Source organism: Aptenodytes forsteri, unplaced genomic scaffold (assembly GCF_000699145.1).
Source record: "Aptenodytes forsteri isolate BGI_AS27 unplaced genomic scaffold, ASM69914v1 Scaffold184, whole genome shotgun sequence".
Classification (NCBI taxonomy): Eukaryota; Metazoa; Chordata; class Aves; order Sphenisciformes; family Spheniscidae; genus Aptenodytes; species Aptenodytes forsteri.
Window position 1 is genome coordinate 2,386,872 of NW_008796078.1, and position 18,415 is coordinate 2,405,286.

Below are 18,415 nucleotides of genomic sequence, written 5' to 3' on the forward strand. Positions count from 1 at the left end.
AAAAAAATATTTTTTTTTTTTAATATATACATACACATACACTCTCTCACACATGTGAGTACAGGTCTGTACTCGCTCTCTACAGACCTGCTGAAATCATTTGGTCAGTCTGTCAGCAGCAAAAAAAGGCAGAGCACTCTAGTTTGAGCATCCTGCAGCTAAGCAGCAGCGGCCAGCGGAGCCAGAAGCCCACAGGTACGCGCTGGCAGATACTTCGGTCCAGACCAGCGACAGCAGCTCTCGTCCGTTTGCCAGCCAGGGGGGGGATGGAGGCAGAAGAGGGGACTGCAGACTGGGGGTCTGGGTTGGTGGGGGTAAAATTGGGGCCTCTAATGGCCCACATAGTATCTTCAGCTGGGTACCTCAGCTCTATTCGTTAGCGTCACTGAAGAAAGCTCAGTAATCAGCAAAAACTGCTTACAGGACCAGGTCCCCTGCGTTCATTTAAAGCAAAATGTGCTGCGCACGCAGTGCTTTCAGCTGCATGTACAGGTCGGATGAGAACAGAACATGAAGTCATAACATTATGGTTAAGTGCCCTTTAAACTGTCATGAGAAGCTGAGGGTCATTTCCTCACTAAGCCTCTAAAATGATGAATTCTGTATCTGTTGTCAAAAAGCGGTGCAATAACCAGCATGAAATACATATTTAGCCTCAAGCAGCTGTTAAGTGAGCATTACTTATCAACACAGATAAGGATTGATATGCTTAATGAGAAAATGCTGGGGTAATGTTCCTTAAAACATAGTCATTCTATGTAAAATATATATATATTTTAATACTAACAACATATAAAATTGCATTCAAAATGTTCTCACAGCGTGATTCGAAACAGAATAGACAAAAAAAGTATCATTTTAGCCCTCCACAGAGGGACATGTCACAGACAGCTGATATGTGCTGCTCTGTGTAAAGCTGAAATCCACTGCAAGGTAAACGATTTTTGTCTAGCAATACACATACTTTTCTGCTCTATTTTATAAATTGCTTAAGAAATGCTGAAGACCGATTCCATTCGAACATACCTAGGAATAGCTGCAGTTAACATGGGAAAGCAGTCATGAACCTACTACTGTCTCTGGGCTTTATGGTCTTCTAAATGAACTTTCAACATAAAACTTTCATTTCTACTCCTTTGTGCTAATCTGTTTCAAATACTAATCTTTTGTTACTATGTTTTTAACTCACTTCACTGGAGAAAATAAATAAAATAATTTGGAAAGCCCTCCTCCTAATGGCTCCTAACAACAACTGATGAAAAATTTTATTTAACAGTTGTGTTTTCTTTTAAAAACCCATCACTTTCTAACGTATCTTAAAAAGAGCAGAAAAAAGTACACCTAAGAAGAACAGAGAGAAGCCGTTTCTCCCCAGACAAGGACATACATTTCTCACAGACCAGCTAAATCTGAACTCCTCGTTTGAATAAAGATTGCGGGATCAGGATCTACACTTAAGAAGTTTGTTTCTGCTAATTTTAGATGTGGGATTTATTTCGGCTCAGCGGAGGGTATTGTATATCTCTGTTCGCAACAGAACCTACCATCAAAAAATACATAGAACAATTCAAAAACGAGAGGCAAACCCCGTCCTACCTTCATACTCAGCGAGGCACACGCACTCATAGCCATTGACGAGGTCCCTGCAGGTGGCTCCGTTCTGGCAGGGCGCAGACAGGCATTCGTTATATTCCTCTTCACAGTAAAGGCCATGGTAACCTACGTCGCACAAAGAGCAAATAAAACAAGCTGTGAAACACTTCCCAGTAAAAAATAACAGCTAAGCAACTATAGATTCTGGGCAGATGCTTGCTAATTGAAATACACTGTGCAGAGAGATACACGTTAAGACAATGCTTTCAAGGACATCTCCTCCCCAGGTGAAATTACAAAAAAAAAATAATAATCCTGGAAGCACAATGTTCTGAGAGAAGCCCCAGCCGCTGCCCCTGCGATAAACCACAGCGAGGCCGTAAACACCTTGGGTGACCAAGCCCACGATGGACAATGCGAATAACCACGCTCCGATCGTAAAAAAGGAATAAACTAATATCGACGTATCTCCTAGCTTTCTCGGATCCTTGCATCAAAGCCACCTTTCATCAAAGTGGTGATAATTGTATAACGGTAGTTACACGATCGTGTGTTTTAACTTTAATGCTGTACAACGTCAAAACACTGTAGAAGCAGTAGGATACTTAATTTTTACAGCCTTCCCAAGCCGTAGGCAGGTATTATGGTCTGATTATGCAGACAAAGAAAGCAGGAGTACAGAAAAGCTACGAGACCTGCTGATGGCCACCGAGTCATTTGTATCATGAGGTAAGAAATAAGGAGTTAATCCACTTGAAATAGCACTTTTCCTCATTATTTAGTGTCTCATACGATCATCAGTCTTAACAGTAGTTGAAATGACTTTCTAGATATAGCGTATCAGGTCCAAGTAGAACCTACTTGTATTAAGTAACAGCATAAATTAGTATAGCGTAACAGCGGAAATAAACTAGCTGTAATGCTAAAATACGTTTGCCTGATTATATTGGTTACTTAGTATTAAATATGAAGAATCATAAGCCTGGTCATTTTGAAGACTATTATATTTGATACCAAGAAGCTTATTTAATTCCTTTTCAATAGCCCCAGGTTATAGTTTTGTTAATGAAAAGCTTCCTTTCTTCTTTCTTTTCACTTTCTTTTTTTCTTTTCTTTTTTTCTTTTTCCTTTTTCTTTCTCAAGGTAGGGGCTTTCCAACTCCAGAAACAATGTCTAGATTTATAGGCAATTAATACATCAACAAGAGAAAAAAGAAAACAGATTGGTCATAATGCTTAAGTAAGTACAAATAACGCATTTAAATGCGCCACAAGCACTGCTTTCTCCCTGATAGACAAGCATTAGCACAGAAGAATTGTAAAACTGCTAGTGTGTTTGACCAATGAAAAAAGTACGGGGCAATTTGCTCAAGTCTTTCTAAACAGTTTCCCCCTCCTTTGGGGGCACAGGGAGTGCTTCGTAATTAGCCAAATTACCTTTAGGGGAAGGTTCAGAATTTCATATATTAAACAAAATATGTTCTTACCTTTTTGAAAGTACAAATACAAATAGTACAAATATTTCTACTAAAACGTGCATCTTTCATAACGCCTACCCCCTTTCCTGGAAATTACAGCAAATAATTGTGTGACCAGACTTTGGCATTTTCTGCATCTCTTCAACCGCTGGTTACGTGCTGCCAATAACTGCAAGTCACAGCACCTGGCTCGAGGCACCGCACAGCCTACCTTCCTCGCAAGCAAACCACAGACCACGCACTTAACTTCAACTGAACTGACTGCATAATTAACACAAATTACTGCTTTCCGATGTTTCGGTAAATGGTTTGGCTTCATGACACCACGGCACCATCTCTTCCTTACCCATCCGTGAAAAGGTGAGGATAGACATTCTAGCCCATGCTATCGTCCACAGCGCAATCCCAGAGACGCTTTGTGCGCAGTGGTTACCGCACGCTCGTTATTTTGTAATATTTGCCTGGTACCGAAAACAACGTAGGCTGGGAAATTTTTTATTTGTTTTAAACAAAATCTTGCCTCTGTTCGTCAACTTTGCTCAATGTTCTTGAAATTTCATTCTGATGAAGGTCTATATTACACATTTAAAAAAGCAGTTTCAAATACGCTTTCATATTAAAAACATTGGTTCACAAAGAACAGTCATACAGAGAAGATACGTCATGCTATGTTAACAGTACATAAGGACACTCTTCCCACACCCCTACCGTGGATTAATTTGGGTTAACTCAGTTAAATATTTAACCTTCTTGACTCATCATAGCCGATACTCCCCTCGACCTCCTATTAGTGTGATATAATACCACGAATACGTACTTGTAATCTATAAGACAATACCATGCATTGGAACAGTGTTTATATGCTTTTTAAAATCTTGATTTACTTATCACATATAGCTATAAAAGGTCTAAATTGGTCTAAGTTTTCCCCAAAATTCTCACAGAACCATAGAAAACACGACAAATGGCACCTCCAGACACCATTTCCATCCCCCCTCCCTCTTACGGATAATTAAAAATAAAACCGTATGAAGATACAACAGATGTTAGTACCACACAAGATGTATACGCAATATTACCCATTTGATTTTGCACAGAATCGTCTTTTCATAGTAAACAGTTAGTTGGACCAGTAGGTTATTAAGAAACATTTCCGAACTGTTAGCCAGGCAATACAGAATTAATTATGCTAAATGTTATGGGGTTTTTATTAGCCTATGATGAAGTTTATCTAGCTTATGATAAAGGGAAATATCCTTATGTCGTGACACCTGTAGCCAACATACAAACCACCAAAATCAGAAAACTTAAAAGAAAAACATATGGGAATTCCCTGTGTTGAACACAGACGTAACTAGATATTTTGAAAAAGAAATAAAATTTGTTTTCCACGTGTTGCACGCTTCTCACCTTTCAAAGGCAGCAGAGGGAAATTTGTGACTGAATAGTTGCCTGGTTTCCAAAATCAACATGAACTATCGTATCGCCTCCTTAGGATTAAGACAGCCCACGCTGTCAGACGCTGCACGCAGTGAGGGAAAGATGTTTTCTCTCTCCACGAGAGGGCAGATATCGCCCACACACGATTTCACCCTCATCATCCTCACCTTGGTGCCAGCAGCTTCCTTCTGCTGTTAACTGATGTGAGTGGAGAAAGTTCTGCTGTGGGACCAGGCACCCGAGGGAATGGCGTGTTTCTTCTCATGGAGCTAAGAGGCCCCATATCATTTATAACAAGCGTTTCCCTCCGTATTACTGCTTTTAAATTATACTGATATATAAACCATGTATTATACTGAATTCATACATATATCCTCAAGACTAGAGATAATTTCTATATTTTCATTAAAGAATTCAGATGGAAACAGTAATTTTTTTCATAGATAACTTCAGAATAACAGACTCTAGGATAGTTGCTTCCTCTCTTTCTAGTAACATTATGATTCTGCTGCTTTTATGTTCACAAGCAATGCCAAATACAGCTATTTGCATCTTTTGTGGTGTATAACATTTCTGTGGACATATTCAGAAAGAAAGAAACAATACCTACATTAACAACACTTCTCCAGCTGCTGTGTCCTGAGCAGGGAAAAAAACCACATTGGGCACTGCAGCTTCAAAAAGTGCAACTAATATTATTAAACAACTTTTTTCCAGGTCAGTAGAAACTGGATACGCCTTCAATAACAGCACCTTCATGAACTCAAGCAGAACTGGCCAATGATGGTCCCATTCTGATGTGCTCTCTTCAGAGGCTGGGGAACGGACAGGGAACCTAAAAAAAACCCTAAAATAAAGATGTCCTTACGTTACCTCTTCTCCCTCTACACGACTGTCCTGCTACTGGTCTTTACAAAGGCAGGAACAGATCTGTTGCCGCTCTCCTCTGGATTCCCAAATCTTTCTTTCTCTTTCTTAAGCAACAGGGAGGCTGCCTTGAAGAGGCCAGGATATTTGCCTGATGCTCTCTGGCATGGTCTTCAGACAGCTACATGCCGAGGTGCACTCTCTTTGCACGTGGCTATGTTAAAAACCGCAAAGGGGCACAAAACGTGAAAGGGAACACACAACCTGTGTCCCGCAGGCTGATGAGGAGAAGCCACGGGTTTTGTCAAAGCCTTCGAGAGCTTTGACAAGCACAGCACAGCGAAAGATACAGCCGTGCTTGTCAGCGTCTGGAGAATATCTGCACTATCAGGTGAACAAAAGAGAGAGGGAAAAGCTTACTATTCCCTTTACAAATCAATAAAAAACAAAGTTGAAAGCTTTTGAGGCTTTCTTAGACACTAGCTCCTCAACAGCGATTCCCTGGGCTTATCCACACTTAACACTTCAGCAAATCGAGGCAGCAGGACAAAAATCCCATCTTTATGGGAAGGCCTAAGGGGATACAATGCGAGAGAGCTCTATTTTGCAGGGAATAGCATCAGTTCATATATGGCCGCTCACCAACACAGTTGCATGTGTTCAGTTAAAGCCTGAGCTTATATCGCAATTAAATAAGAGAAAGAGAGAAGAGCCGCTCCAGATGGCAGGACGGTAGGAAGGCATGCTTGCCAGCCACGGCCAGATTGCGTGGAGGGTTGTCTGAACGTAGAAGTGGAAACAAGATGAGGAAACAGAGGCAATAAAGGGCTCTCAGACAGTCTGGAACTGGCATTAACCTAAAGTCACTTCTGCCAGAGCTTGCATTTCCCGCCCAGTTCCAAAACGTGGGAAGGGAAAAGACAGAGAAAAGAAAAATTGGTACGGTTACAGACAAATGTTGCACTTGCCTCTGCAAAGGCACTGAGATAAACCTACTCTCCTATGACCATCTATTAAGCTACATGAGCAAAAAATCAAGTGCAGAGGAAACATACTCCATGGTACTACTTCTGAAGTTGCCACCACTCTTCGTACCCTGTGGAATTTTTTCCGACACTCTTTTTTTTTTCCCAAAAAAAGTTCTATATGTGCTATATCATATATATTTATAAAGTAGAGGACAGGTGTTAAGGTCTGTACATGAGCTTTGCACTTTTAAACTCCATACCCCCATGTCTTTAAGAAAGCCAAATGCAAAACTTTGCTGCGATATTAAGTTATTCAATTTCTAGATAGATTTCTTCGCTTTGGGCCAGACAAAATTAAAAAGAATATATTAAATATTTGCATTTGAAATTGGTTACAGCAGCTCTATTAAAATAATGGAGTGTAAAGAGGGGAAAAGGTTTAAAGAGGAGAAAGAAACTGCTTTGGGATTCAGGGACTAAATAAACGTTCTCCGAACAGACACAATGGGATCCCACTGGTTTCATGAACCAGGCTCTAGATCAGAAATCCGACAAAACGAGCACAAGAATTTTTATCAAGATTAGTTCTTTAACATGGGCTAAGCATGAAAACACAACACAAACTATGGATCTAATGTCCAAACACTGGGTGTTTCTTTGTGACCTGTAAAGGGACAGGTGATAAGTATTAATAATGTGGGTGTGTAAGCATATAATTAAAGATTTAAAGGTAAAGTTTCATGGGCAATTGAAAAGTCACACATATAATACAAAGTAGGTATTGTTGCATAGACTTCTGAATTCCACAGAGCCCTCTCAGCAGACATTTGAAAAACAAGTATATTCAACTTAGAAATAACTTACACATTTTTTTCCTCTCCATTCTGGAAATGGGAACATTCAAAATTATTAGACTGTGTTCCAAGTTAACTTACACAAATTAGCTTTTCTGTACAAGCCATTAGATGTTGTAGGTTATGCATAACAACGCGCACAATGAAAGCCAACACACAAAAAAATTGGTAGTAAATGCCTGGTTGTGTGTGTTCCGCAAATTGTGCGGATACGCAAGTGTAATAACTATCCTTTGTCATTCTTCAAATCTGTACACTGGCCAAAAAAGCATGGAAACCAAACTGCCTACCAAGCAAGGAGACTTTCACAGACCTTGGGCTAATTGGAACTGTTTAAAATTCCTCTCTTGTTTAATTTTTGAGGCAGAAGTAACACAGATGAAAATCCAGCTGACACTATGCCTGCTAGTAGAAACAGCGCATAAAGGAAGGATGGCATTCCGGTCACACATACAAGCAAAACTCTGCAGCGCTTTGCTTCTGTAATAAGTAATTATATCCTCTGTCAAATACCTCAAAAAAAAGAACGTGGCACCTAGAACGGAACACAAAGAAGTAAGGGGCAGGTTCTGAAGTTTTTGAAACAGTATGTTTCAGATATACCATATAACCAATATAGAAGAGTGCTCTAAAATGTCATTTAATAAACTTTACCATTAATATATCTAAAAAAAATAATGTATATGAATTCAGGGACATGTCTGAAAGTGAAAGACTCTTGTACAAAGAAGTCAGTAGTCTAGGAGCTGGCACACTGATACTGAGAGCCTGCAAGCCAGAAAGGCTCAGGGCCAAGAGGCAGAGATCATTTCTTTCCTATTAATGTACGGCAATACCTTTATGTAGTTCAGTATGTTTATTATTAACCCTTGATAATGCTACTAAGCTGCACACAAATTTTATTCATCCACTTTACAAGTAATTGTGACAGAGACCGTCGAAGTCCCTGCAGGCAAAATTGTAAATAGAATTCAGCTTTTTAATATACCAGCGAGGTAACTCATCCACTCTATCAAACTGCTTTTTGATGAAGATACAAAAAATGTGTTAGGCCGTGCTCTATAGTCACTACTTTAGGGGGTTTTTTTAGGAATTGGAACATAGGAATCCTCAAGTTTAATTGCTCATCTGCCTTACACTCTGTAATTACTCAAACCACTGGCAAAGTGTGTATTATGATGCCTTCCAAATGCTGATCTACAAAGAAGTTGACTCCCCTTTACCTACAGTGCCTTTAACTCATGAGGAAAAATCTCCGAAGGTAATTGGTTCAAATGCTACTAGTAAGATTAAAAAAAAAAAATTAAAAACCCCATGATGGTACATTCATAACAATGAAAAGGCATAGCAGAAGAAAACAAACAATCCTGACTATTCCTACCTTGCTACCGCTTAGGTGCAGTTCTTTAATGATCTTTTGAAATAAGTTATCCAAGATTTTAAATTATTGACAGATTGAAGACAAACTCTCATAACTTGGCCTTTAGTTCCACCTTGATATGAAGCAAGTAATATTATTTGTAGAGGGAAGTCCCTCTAAAACAAGTTGTCATTTTTAAAAGTGAAGTTTACAGCAGTCTACAAATTTTTTGGAAAAAAGAAACTGTTTTTTTAAATACTTCCCATTAAATTTCACACATGGAGCAACACAAAAGAGTTCAATTAAAGAAGTACCATATATGGTCTTGGACGCAGCTGCTATGGCTTCTCATCTGGCTAACTTTTAAATGCACAAATATTATTTAAATAAAAATAATTTTGCATAACATGAGACGTGTCAGACTACTTTTAAGTCCTGTGTGACACACAATTAATTTGAACAAACCTAACCAACAACCTCTCATCAGGTTTAGGTGACAAATTGCAGAAAAAAAAGCTTTTATCAGTCCAAGAATATCTAACTAGCTTTCTGTTGTTTGAACCACAGGCAAAGAACGTTCTGAAGAAGATTAAAACTTCCCCCGTTTCCCTGGAAGAAGAAATGCCTAGTTTTTCCTACCACGGACGACTCCGGGAAGGTCACTCGTGCTGGACAGCTCCCGATACTCCAGTTTGGAAATCACATCCCTTTTTACACCAGAAATTTAGCAGAAAATTTTTTTACATTTTTCAGTCATACATTAAAAAACACTTAAAGCCCAAAACACATTGATACATTTTGATCACTTTCCTTGTTGCCCAGCGTTAGGCAGCTCCTCCTCTCAATAGCTTCTCCATCCTCTGCAGAGATTTTTCTTGACCATGCCCTAACTGCTTGTACCGTTCAATAGCTGGAAAAACAGCAGCTTTCTGTTACGAATCCGAACACGTTAACAAAACACTCGCTAGCCAATCAAGGAATAGTTGATACTACCAAGTCACTCTCGTATTCCTACCTGCTGAGCACTTTTTTTCCTGTCTTTCCAGATTTTTTTAACTTTAAACCTTTTTTTCCTGTGCACTCCCTCTGCTATTTAGTCCTTCTGGGGGCTGGGTGAGGAGAATACTATCCAAAATGAAGGGCTAAATATTAAACTATTAAATTCTCAGGTCTAAAAATGAATTTATGAAAACAGCACCTAGCAATTTCAACTACCTGCAATCAAAAAGAGATTTTGTCAGACATGGAACTAGTTATCAACTGACATGAATTGTAGTTTGTGCTCTCGATAAGACAGGATATGCTAGCTCTATTTAAATGTGATTAGGCCTGTTGCTCTTCATCTCAATACCCAATTCTTTTCTCTAAGGATTCCTCTATTATGCAAATGAACAGAAAAGCAATTAAACACTTCAAAAAGGAAGACTGAAAATTTGTAATGAAAGAATTATCATCTTCACCTCCTGAGATATATAAAAACAAACCACACGTTAGGAAATACTCTTCTGCATTACATAACGCCATTCTTCTGCTCAGATGAAAACTGCCCACACCATTCACGGAAACATCTGAGCTGAAAACATTTGAGGTCACGTAAACATCTGGACCTATCTTGCCACAAAAATCTACCCGCCCTCTGGTTTCTGAAAAGTTGCAAGCAGAAGAATTGAGGATGCTTCCTGAAAAACTGTCCATAAAACGGAGGCTTCTGGGTTTTTTTGTTAAATAAGTTAATACGTCTCAATGGTTAAAGCTCTTACATGAGATTCTTACAATCCTGCATGTATAAACTCACGTCTGTTGGACAACAAATGAATTATGAGATAACACTACTATGGTATTGTCTGCATTTCACTTTCATATTTTTCTCCTTAATAAAGAGGTATGTACTTTTGATTATAAATCCGTCAAATCCAAACTACAAATTTCCACCAGCTTCTGTTCATTTGTGAGTACCTCTCCAAAAACCAACTTCTGATGGTCCTTTCCTTGTCTCTAAATAGCAGCGATTAATCCTCACACCTTCTAAAAATGCTGCGTTAGTAGATTTCATTGCAAACTCCCCATATCCACAAATAAAACTAATCCATTCTGGTGGAGAAACAACTCAACACAAAATGCACAGAAGGTTAGTGTTTTCTATACCAGTTAAATTCAGACCTATCGGAATCAACGTAAGAAAACTAGACAGTCTAGAAAAGGTAGGACTGCTCATTGAGCCGAGTTCCAAAAACTACCTTTTTTCAATAGGCTTTATAAAATTTAGTCAAAACAGACTTCGCTGTTACATCACGCTCTGGATCAGGACAATTGTATTATATATGCACAAACTTGGTAACTGCACTAAGTACTATATAGCCAGTTGTCTAGCCTATTACTAAAAGTATCTTCATTCCAAAAAATCAAAACACACTGCAAGAAGAAAATTTCAGCAATAAAACTGTGAAGCAACACAACCACGTGGTGGCCTCCCTCTCAGGATAGCATACATCAGTGAGAACCTTGCTACACGACACGATGCCTTATGCTGAGGTATTCATAACGCTGAACCCTGTTCTTACCACATTTATTGATTTAAGGAGTGGTGGCTTATTTTCAAAAATCAATCCATTATTCCTACGAAGGGATGAAAGCTTTCATCCTTAAGCAGCTTCAAACTTCACTCTCAACATCTGGAATTTCCTTGAAGATCGCATGCATCAGTTACTGAAAGCAACACTTTGAAGTGTGCGCTCAATATACCGTCCAAGACAAAGACATTAGCTGGTAATTCTTGTGTCTTCAGGGATCGCTCTTCAGATGAGATACCAGTTTTATGGGCTACAGAATCTTAGATAAAAGCTCACTCTACAAGGAAAATAGGAGAGTTCTCTACATTTCACCTTGCTCTAAAGCCATAAGAAGCAGAAGCAGCAAGCAGCGACATCTTTCTTCCTCAAATTGCCAATAATACATGAAAGTCAAATTAAACAGTTACTTTACTTACTTTTTGTCCTAAGCCTCGCTATCCTAACCTGAAGTGTTCTAGGAACGGATTGTGGGCTTCTGTCTTGGGAAAAAAAAAGGAGAAACTTCTTTTTGGAAGAGAAAGAAGCTGACTTCTATGCACAGGCTAAAAAGAAAACATCTGGATGTGGCACGTACTAATGTTCAGACTCACCACCCATAGGAGTGCTTGCCTACTTCAGGCAAAACCTTTGCGATTGGTAGGACACCTCCACATCCCGCTAACTGAGAAGGAAGGAAAGAGAGCTGGAGAATTGCGACTGGTTTCCCACGAGGCAAGGCAGTGCAGCAGAGAGAAGGTATTCCTCTGAAAGGAACTTTGGAGAACAGCGTGCGTGTCACAGCACTATGTATATGCAGAGCTACTAACTATCCAAGATCACTCCTTAGCTTATCCCTTGTACACTGGGGATTTATTTCCTCCTTAACTTCTGCAGTTTTCCAGTTTATAGCTTTATAGGAACAGACTTTAAAAAAAAAAAAGTGCCAAAATTATTCAAATGAAAACAAAGATTATTGGTAGTGGGTGTGCAGCACATGGTATCAGTCATTTTAACTGCTACTTCACCTATTAATTAGGATTGCTAAAACATATAAAGGGAGCTATAAGCACTCCAATATTGTGTTACATTGGTACAATGAAGCAAAAAAATCTAGAGCTAAGCAAATGCAACCCAGACACTGTTGCATTGTTAGGCTATATTATCAAACAGTTACCAGCTGAGTCTACTAGCTATACTCACCTAAAGCAGTATCACTGGAACTTCTGAAAAGAGATAATTTATGTAAACATGGATAGTAGAACTAAACCCTTTGGGGTAACCAATTCTTTTTTCCTTCTCTACCTTTGTTCAGCTACCTTGTTCGTTTCCACTCCTTCCCAAATCATCAGTGTCACGTTTTCCATTCTCTCTACCAAATTTTGTCATTTCAATGACACTGATACCTCACCTTAAAAAGATTTATCCTGCAGACTACAGTTTATAATACAGCTGTAGATACCAACCAAGCCATATGGATCTCAGTGGGTATTTTCAGTGCTCACTCTGCAATTTTTGATTTTCCAAATGTAATGTGTAGATTCCTATCATTATTCTAAACAGATAGAACATCTGCTCAATGTTTTATATACTGAAAAGAAAAAAGGAAGTGGATTTTAAACTATATATTGGAATCTACATATAAAAACATTAGAAGATTTACAAAACATGTAACTGGTACAAACCAGGGATACAGAGGCATTTGTAGCTGGTTCCAACACTGCGACAAATGCCATGGGCACAAGGATTCAGAGCGCAGAAGTCAATCAGCTGAGCACATGTAGGTCCTGTAAATCCAGGACTACAACTGCAGGAGAAGGCAAGTCTGTCTGCATAACAGGTTCCATTGTTCTGGCAGGGAGACGACGCACAAGGGTCTATTTTTTCTTCACAAGAGGTTCCTAAAAACCCTAAAAGAAATAAATGGTTTTGGTAAGTAAACATTCTGGTATGCATACAATTTTAATAACTAAAGCAAGTTAAAAGTAAGCCATTGACATATCTATACCATTTTTTTATTCTATGAAAATTACAAAAATACAGGCTTCCTATATATATTAAACTCTAATTTTACCCATTAACATGGTATGATGTAAGATGTTTCAGGTAGAATCACACTATCATATGATTAAGGCAGTAAAGTGCAAAAATATTTGTTGAATCTGACAGTGCTTATCCACTTTACGAAGTGTATCTGGCTAGAAAAGCAGAAGACATTTTCTAAAGAGCAGGAACAGACTAGCCTGGAAAAAAAGAAAAGCCAAAACTGATCTTTTTTTCATTTCTGTTAATGTGTTTGTTAAGCATAACCACCTCTAAAGCAGCACATGAGTTCACCTGAGCGTCAATAATTTAAAAGATTACCTTTTACAAGAACATACTTCTTATTAGCAGGAGAGACAGTGATTTCTTGAAGCAACACCATGTAAAAATTAGACATAAAGAAAAGGATATCCTCGCAAGGGAGTTGTTTTCATCAGATGTAGAAAATAATAACATTTGAACAAATCGCAGTATACTAACTATAGTTTTTAATCACATACACATATATCACATACATAGCAATGTGAAGCGTGGTTATTGTACCTGAAAGCAAGTCAGAAAAGAATACTTAAATTCTAGCACCCCTCCAAATAAAAAAGCAAACTCCTTTCCACTCAACTCTAATATTTTTTGATGAGTATTTGGTCCATTCGTACAGACCACCACTTTTCAGGCTCGAAATTCCCCGGAATATCTTACCTTGTAGAACAGCTTTTAAAATTACAATACACTAATCACCCGGAATGAGAAATTAGGAGCAAATCAGGCCAGCCTCCACTCAAAACCCGTCAAGCCAGCTTTACCAATCTACTCTAACAGAAAGCGTAAACCACTGCAGTTGTGCCAGTCTAAAAGACAAAAGCAGACCACATTGCCACTGCTACCCAGGAGACACTAGCAACGTTTCAGGCACCAAAGAAAATAGGTAAACGCACGAAAAACTATTCTAGGATTTGAAAAATATTTAATCAGAAAGAAAGAAAAACAAATTTACCAAAAAAAAGAAAAGCAAACCACAAAACGTGCCTGATGGTGAGAGAAAGGATCAAGATGGAGGAGATGTCTCTGTTGTATAGCAGCCTGCCAACGACTCGGAGCACGAAACCAAATAATGACAGGTGACACTCTGGATTAACAGTCAATATTGAAATCTTATCCCTGATGGAATGAAGCAGATTTTTGACCTTACTTCTATAGTTTTGGTATCTATAAAGTCTCGCTGCTGGCTTAAAAGCAGTTGATGTATGAGAACTGAACCCCTATATTGTATAAAGCTTATGATGAATACCAAAATTGAGACCAAAACCCACATTCAATACATACTTTACAGCATCTCATTATGTTTTACTGACTCATTAAATGTTTTTGTTATAAACAATGTCATTCCACATTTCAAGCAAGGTACAATTCATCAGGAAATAGGTTTCAGTTAATTTTGACAGATGTGTTACTTTCGGGGCATTTTGATTTTCTTTCTTTTCTAATTATTCATGATTCACATTCAGGTGAGTTAAACTGTAACTTTGTTTAACTGTAGTTCTAGCGCTGTGATCATGGGTAGCAAGTCAGGAGTTGGCATTTCTGAAAACAAGCGCATAAGAAATAGATTAATTTACATTTTAAAGCATAACAAAAAAATCCAAACATTTACTAAAAGGTTCAAATTCTACAGTTTGTTCTTGATCGATTACATTTGTTGGAAACCTGGGCCAGAAAGATCGAGTGAACCGAGCATAGTCTGTCAACTTGACTGAGCTCCAAGACTTGAAGAGTGAGTGAGGGCTGAGATAATCAGCCTAAAGATGTTAAAGTTTCCAGCACACACCAAAAATAAAATTTAAAAAAAAAAAAATTAATATCCTGAGGGCTTCCTCAAGGAGACACACTCCAAGTTTTATAGATCCACAAAAGCTCAGTGAACTGCATCAGAAAGAGGGGGAAATGGATATTAAACAAAGGCGAGTAACCCACACAGAGCGGACTTAGATTATTGTAACTAAGAAAAAGATAGAAAGGCCACAACTGCCCCGTGAGTTCCAGACAAAACTAGGATATTCTTGGGCACTGTTAGCAGCAGGATTTTAGTAGCAATTTCATAATATTAGGTCTTGGACAAATGACTTAAAAAGCCACGTTGCCTTCATATGTTCATAAATCTTATGCCAGACCCATAGAATGAAAAACAAAGAAAAAATAATCCAGGTTGTTGTTTTTTTTTTTAAAAAAGGTAATAAAAAAAGGAAACAACCTACAGATTGAACTTTTAACGGTTTAGTCATAAGTAAACTCAGCAACAGACCAGGAAAGAAAAGCAAGTCTGGCAGGGCACAGGCAAAGAACAGAGGCAAGAGCCTTCTGCCCTCTCCATTTTTCTATCCTACGGCTCAGATTGCTTCGTGGGCTTTATCAGGACCACCTGCACACCAGTGTTGAAGAGGGAGAGCTTAAAAACAGATATTGTGGAATACTATATTACAGGTCCCTCCTGTAGATGATAACTGCATAACCATCAGAAACTGAAAAGAACGGAAACTGTAAAATCAAGAATCTAATTCCAGCAAGGGTTTGCTGACAAATTCAAAAAGCCTGTACTGTTATCTTAAAATCCTGGGCAGATTTAAAAGAATCTGCAAGGACTTTTAACCATGACCAGGAGGAGATCCGCCAATGAGTCCGGTGAAATCTCTACACTAACTCTGAAACCGGATTGAAAAAGATCAAGGAGATCTGAGGTCACACAATGACACTAATGCTGCTTCACTACAACCTTTGCAATAATCTTCCCTACAAAGAGAAGCTTACTGGCAGATGGCTAATGTTTCAAGTGACAAAGCACTTCACGAACATACGCAGGTTTAAAATACACCAAAACATGCTGCCCTCGCGCTATCTTTGCCTGCGCTGTGAAATGCGTTTGGTTGATTCTGGAAGTTTAAATCTTATGTATGAGTGAAATATCCGAAAATACTCAAAGCAGCAGTAGCTACACATCTAAATTGCTATTCTGGCATTTCTAAATGTAAATTTAAGTCCATATCAATAAAATTCTTGAAAACAAATAACGCAAATAATAAATTTAAAAATCAAATTTAGAGGTGCACTGATTCAAAGCAGAATAAAATGCTGTAGGAAAAAAAAATTAGGATTATTTATCTGCAGATAAATGTCCCCTGAACTGCTTTTCAGCCAGCTAACACAACCCCAACCCTCCATCTAGGTCATTATTGGTGTAACAGGGACATGAGTGAAACGTAAAGACTACTGGTGATTTGAAAGATCTGAATGCAAAATTTTCCGAAGGAATAACACGGAAGGTAAAGGGGAAAAGCAATATTAGAAAATATTTATACTGCTAAAAAACACAATACAATATTTGTGCTTATATGGATCAGACCATTTGGCTAGTTGTCAAGAAGAAGAAAAGTAGTAAATCAGGTGATATACTTCATATATTGCTATAGTCCTCCCGGGCAATGATAGAAACTGGATCAGAAAATGTTTTCAGAGATAGAAAAGCTCTGGATAAAAGCCAGATTTCTCATCATGGTGGGATTTTAATTACTTGGCTATTGAAAGCAAAAGAGCCATGTACAAATCAAGGAAGTTAAACATTGTCTGAAGATACTGTACAACTGCTTTTTATACGGTCTGCGGAACAACCAACTTGCCTGAACGTTATTGTTAGACCTAATTCCAAGAATTACACAAATGTGAAAAATTAAGTCGGTGAATTGCTAGGACTAGGGATTACAAAATCTTTAGATTTGAAATACAGGGATAAATATTAAAAGAAATACAAGCAATTTATTGTTTTCCCTATAGAAAATTATTTTATGAAGAAATACAAGATGCCTGATGGAAGTTCACCAGAATTCTGTAAAGAGTAAAAAGATACTCATCATAAGGAAAAAAGAAATCGTTAAAATGTAGTTGTAAGATTTTTATTAAGATTCACCCTAGCTAAGTCTTAACAGAGAAAGATGAACAGAGGCTAAACCCGTTAAAGCATTAAGGAGAAGTCTATTAAAAATAGGAGCAATTTGGGAAGATGCCGGGTAAAAACATGAGATTAGCAGAAAGAAACAGAAACTAAACAGCCATAAAAAATTTTAATTAACAACAAAACGTTCTCCAGGTAAATTAAACTCTCTTATGGTAATATGAAGAATTCTGCATTCTCTAATCACCAGTAACCTTGGGAAATCTTCCATATGCAACAGCTGTGTGACCTAGTTTCCTGGAATCAAGATAATAAATAGCTTTATTGTACATTGTACATAAACCTAAAGAAGTTAGAATCACATCTGCAAGCTATAATATAGAAAAAGGCTTTTACGTGAACAATGAAGCCCAGAAAAAGTGAAGACCTGGACACTTAAACTATTCTTAATCTAGGCAAATAAATTCTGTTCTGCCAGTCAATTAAAATTCATGGTGACAAGGTACATTTTCTAGCTGCTATTGCAAATCAACATGTATGAATCACAACTTAGCATCTTCTGTAGCTGTCAAACTCCTTATTTTTTTTAAACCATAGAAACCACAGTAAGAGCATTCATAAATTTGCTGCTTTTCAGTATTTCCAGAAATACCTGCAGGTATTTCAGGGCACTGTTGCTCAGTGCGTTGCCTAGCTGTAGTTACCTGCAGCTAGTCAAATCAAATTGTCAACAGTAAAATAATATCAGTCCTGAAACGTGAATTTCAAGTAATCTATATGTTAAACTCCGAATCATGATATTGTTTTCTCTCTATCTCCTTCTACAGGATGGCTATGAAATCCATTATTGCTACATTTTTCAAAAATGTATTAATCTGAATTAAAAGATTTCTGCCACTTCTGTCAGAGCAGGTGACCTCCGCATAGAGAAAGTAGCAAAATCCCAAGAACCCAAGCCAGTTTCATGTGGTTGGCCAGCTGAATACTTGCTATTTTTATCAAAGATTAATGTTTTCCTATAACACTGTGTCCTGGTTTCGGCAGGGATAGAGTTAATTTCCTTCCCAGGAGCTGGTACAGTGCTGTGTTTTGGATTTAGGGTGAGAACAATGTTGATAACACACCGATGTTTTAGTTGTTGCTGAGCAGTGCTTACACTAGTCAAGGACTTTTTAGTTTCCCATGCTCTACGGACTGAGAAGGCTGGAGGTGCACAAGAAGCTGGGAGGGGGCACAGCCAAACTGGCCAGAGGGACATTCCATACCATGGGACGTCATGCTCAGTACAGAAACTGGGGAAAGCTGGCCGGGGGGGGCCGCTGCTCGG

At 38.3% G+C, this 18,415-nt stretch overlaps 1 protein-coding gene across 1 annotated transcript in view; it reads right to left on the bottom strand.

The window, feature by feature from the left end:
* Positions 1-18,415, bottom strand: part of DNER (delta/notch like EGF repeat containing) — an 86,761-nt gene that overhangs the window by 19,417 nt on the left and 48,929 nt on the right. The window contains exons 8-9 of the mRNA XM_009286721.1: positions 12,791-13,015; positions 1,597-1,719 (exon numbers count right to left, since the gene is read on the bottom strand). Of these exons, the coding sequence (XP_009284996.1) occupies positions 1,597-1,719; positions 12,791-13,015 (348 nt within the window). The remainder of the gene's footprint in view (positions 1-1,596; positions 1,720-12,790; positions 13,016-18,415) is intronic.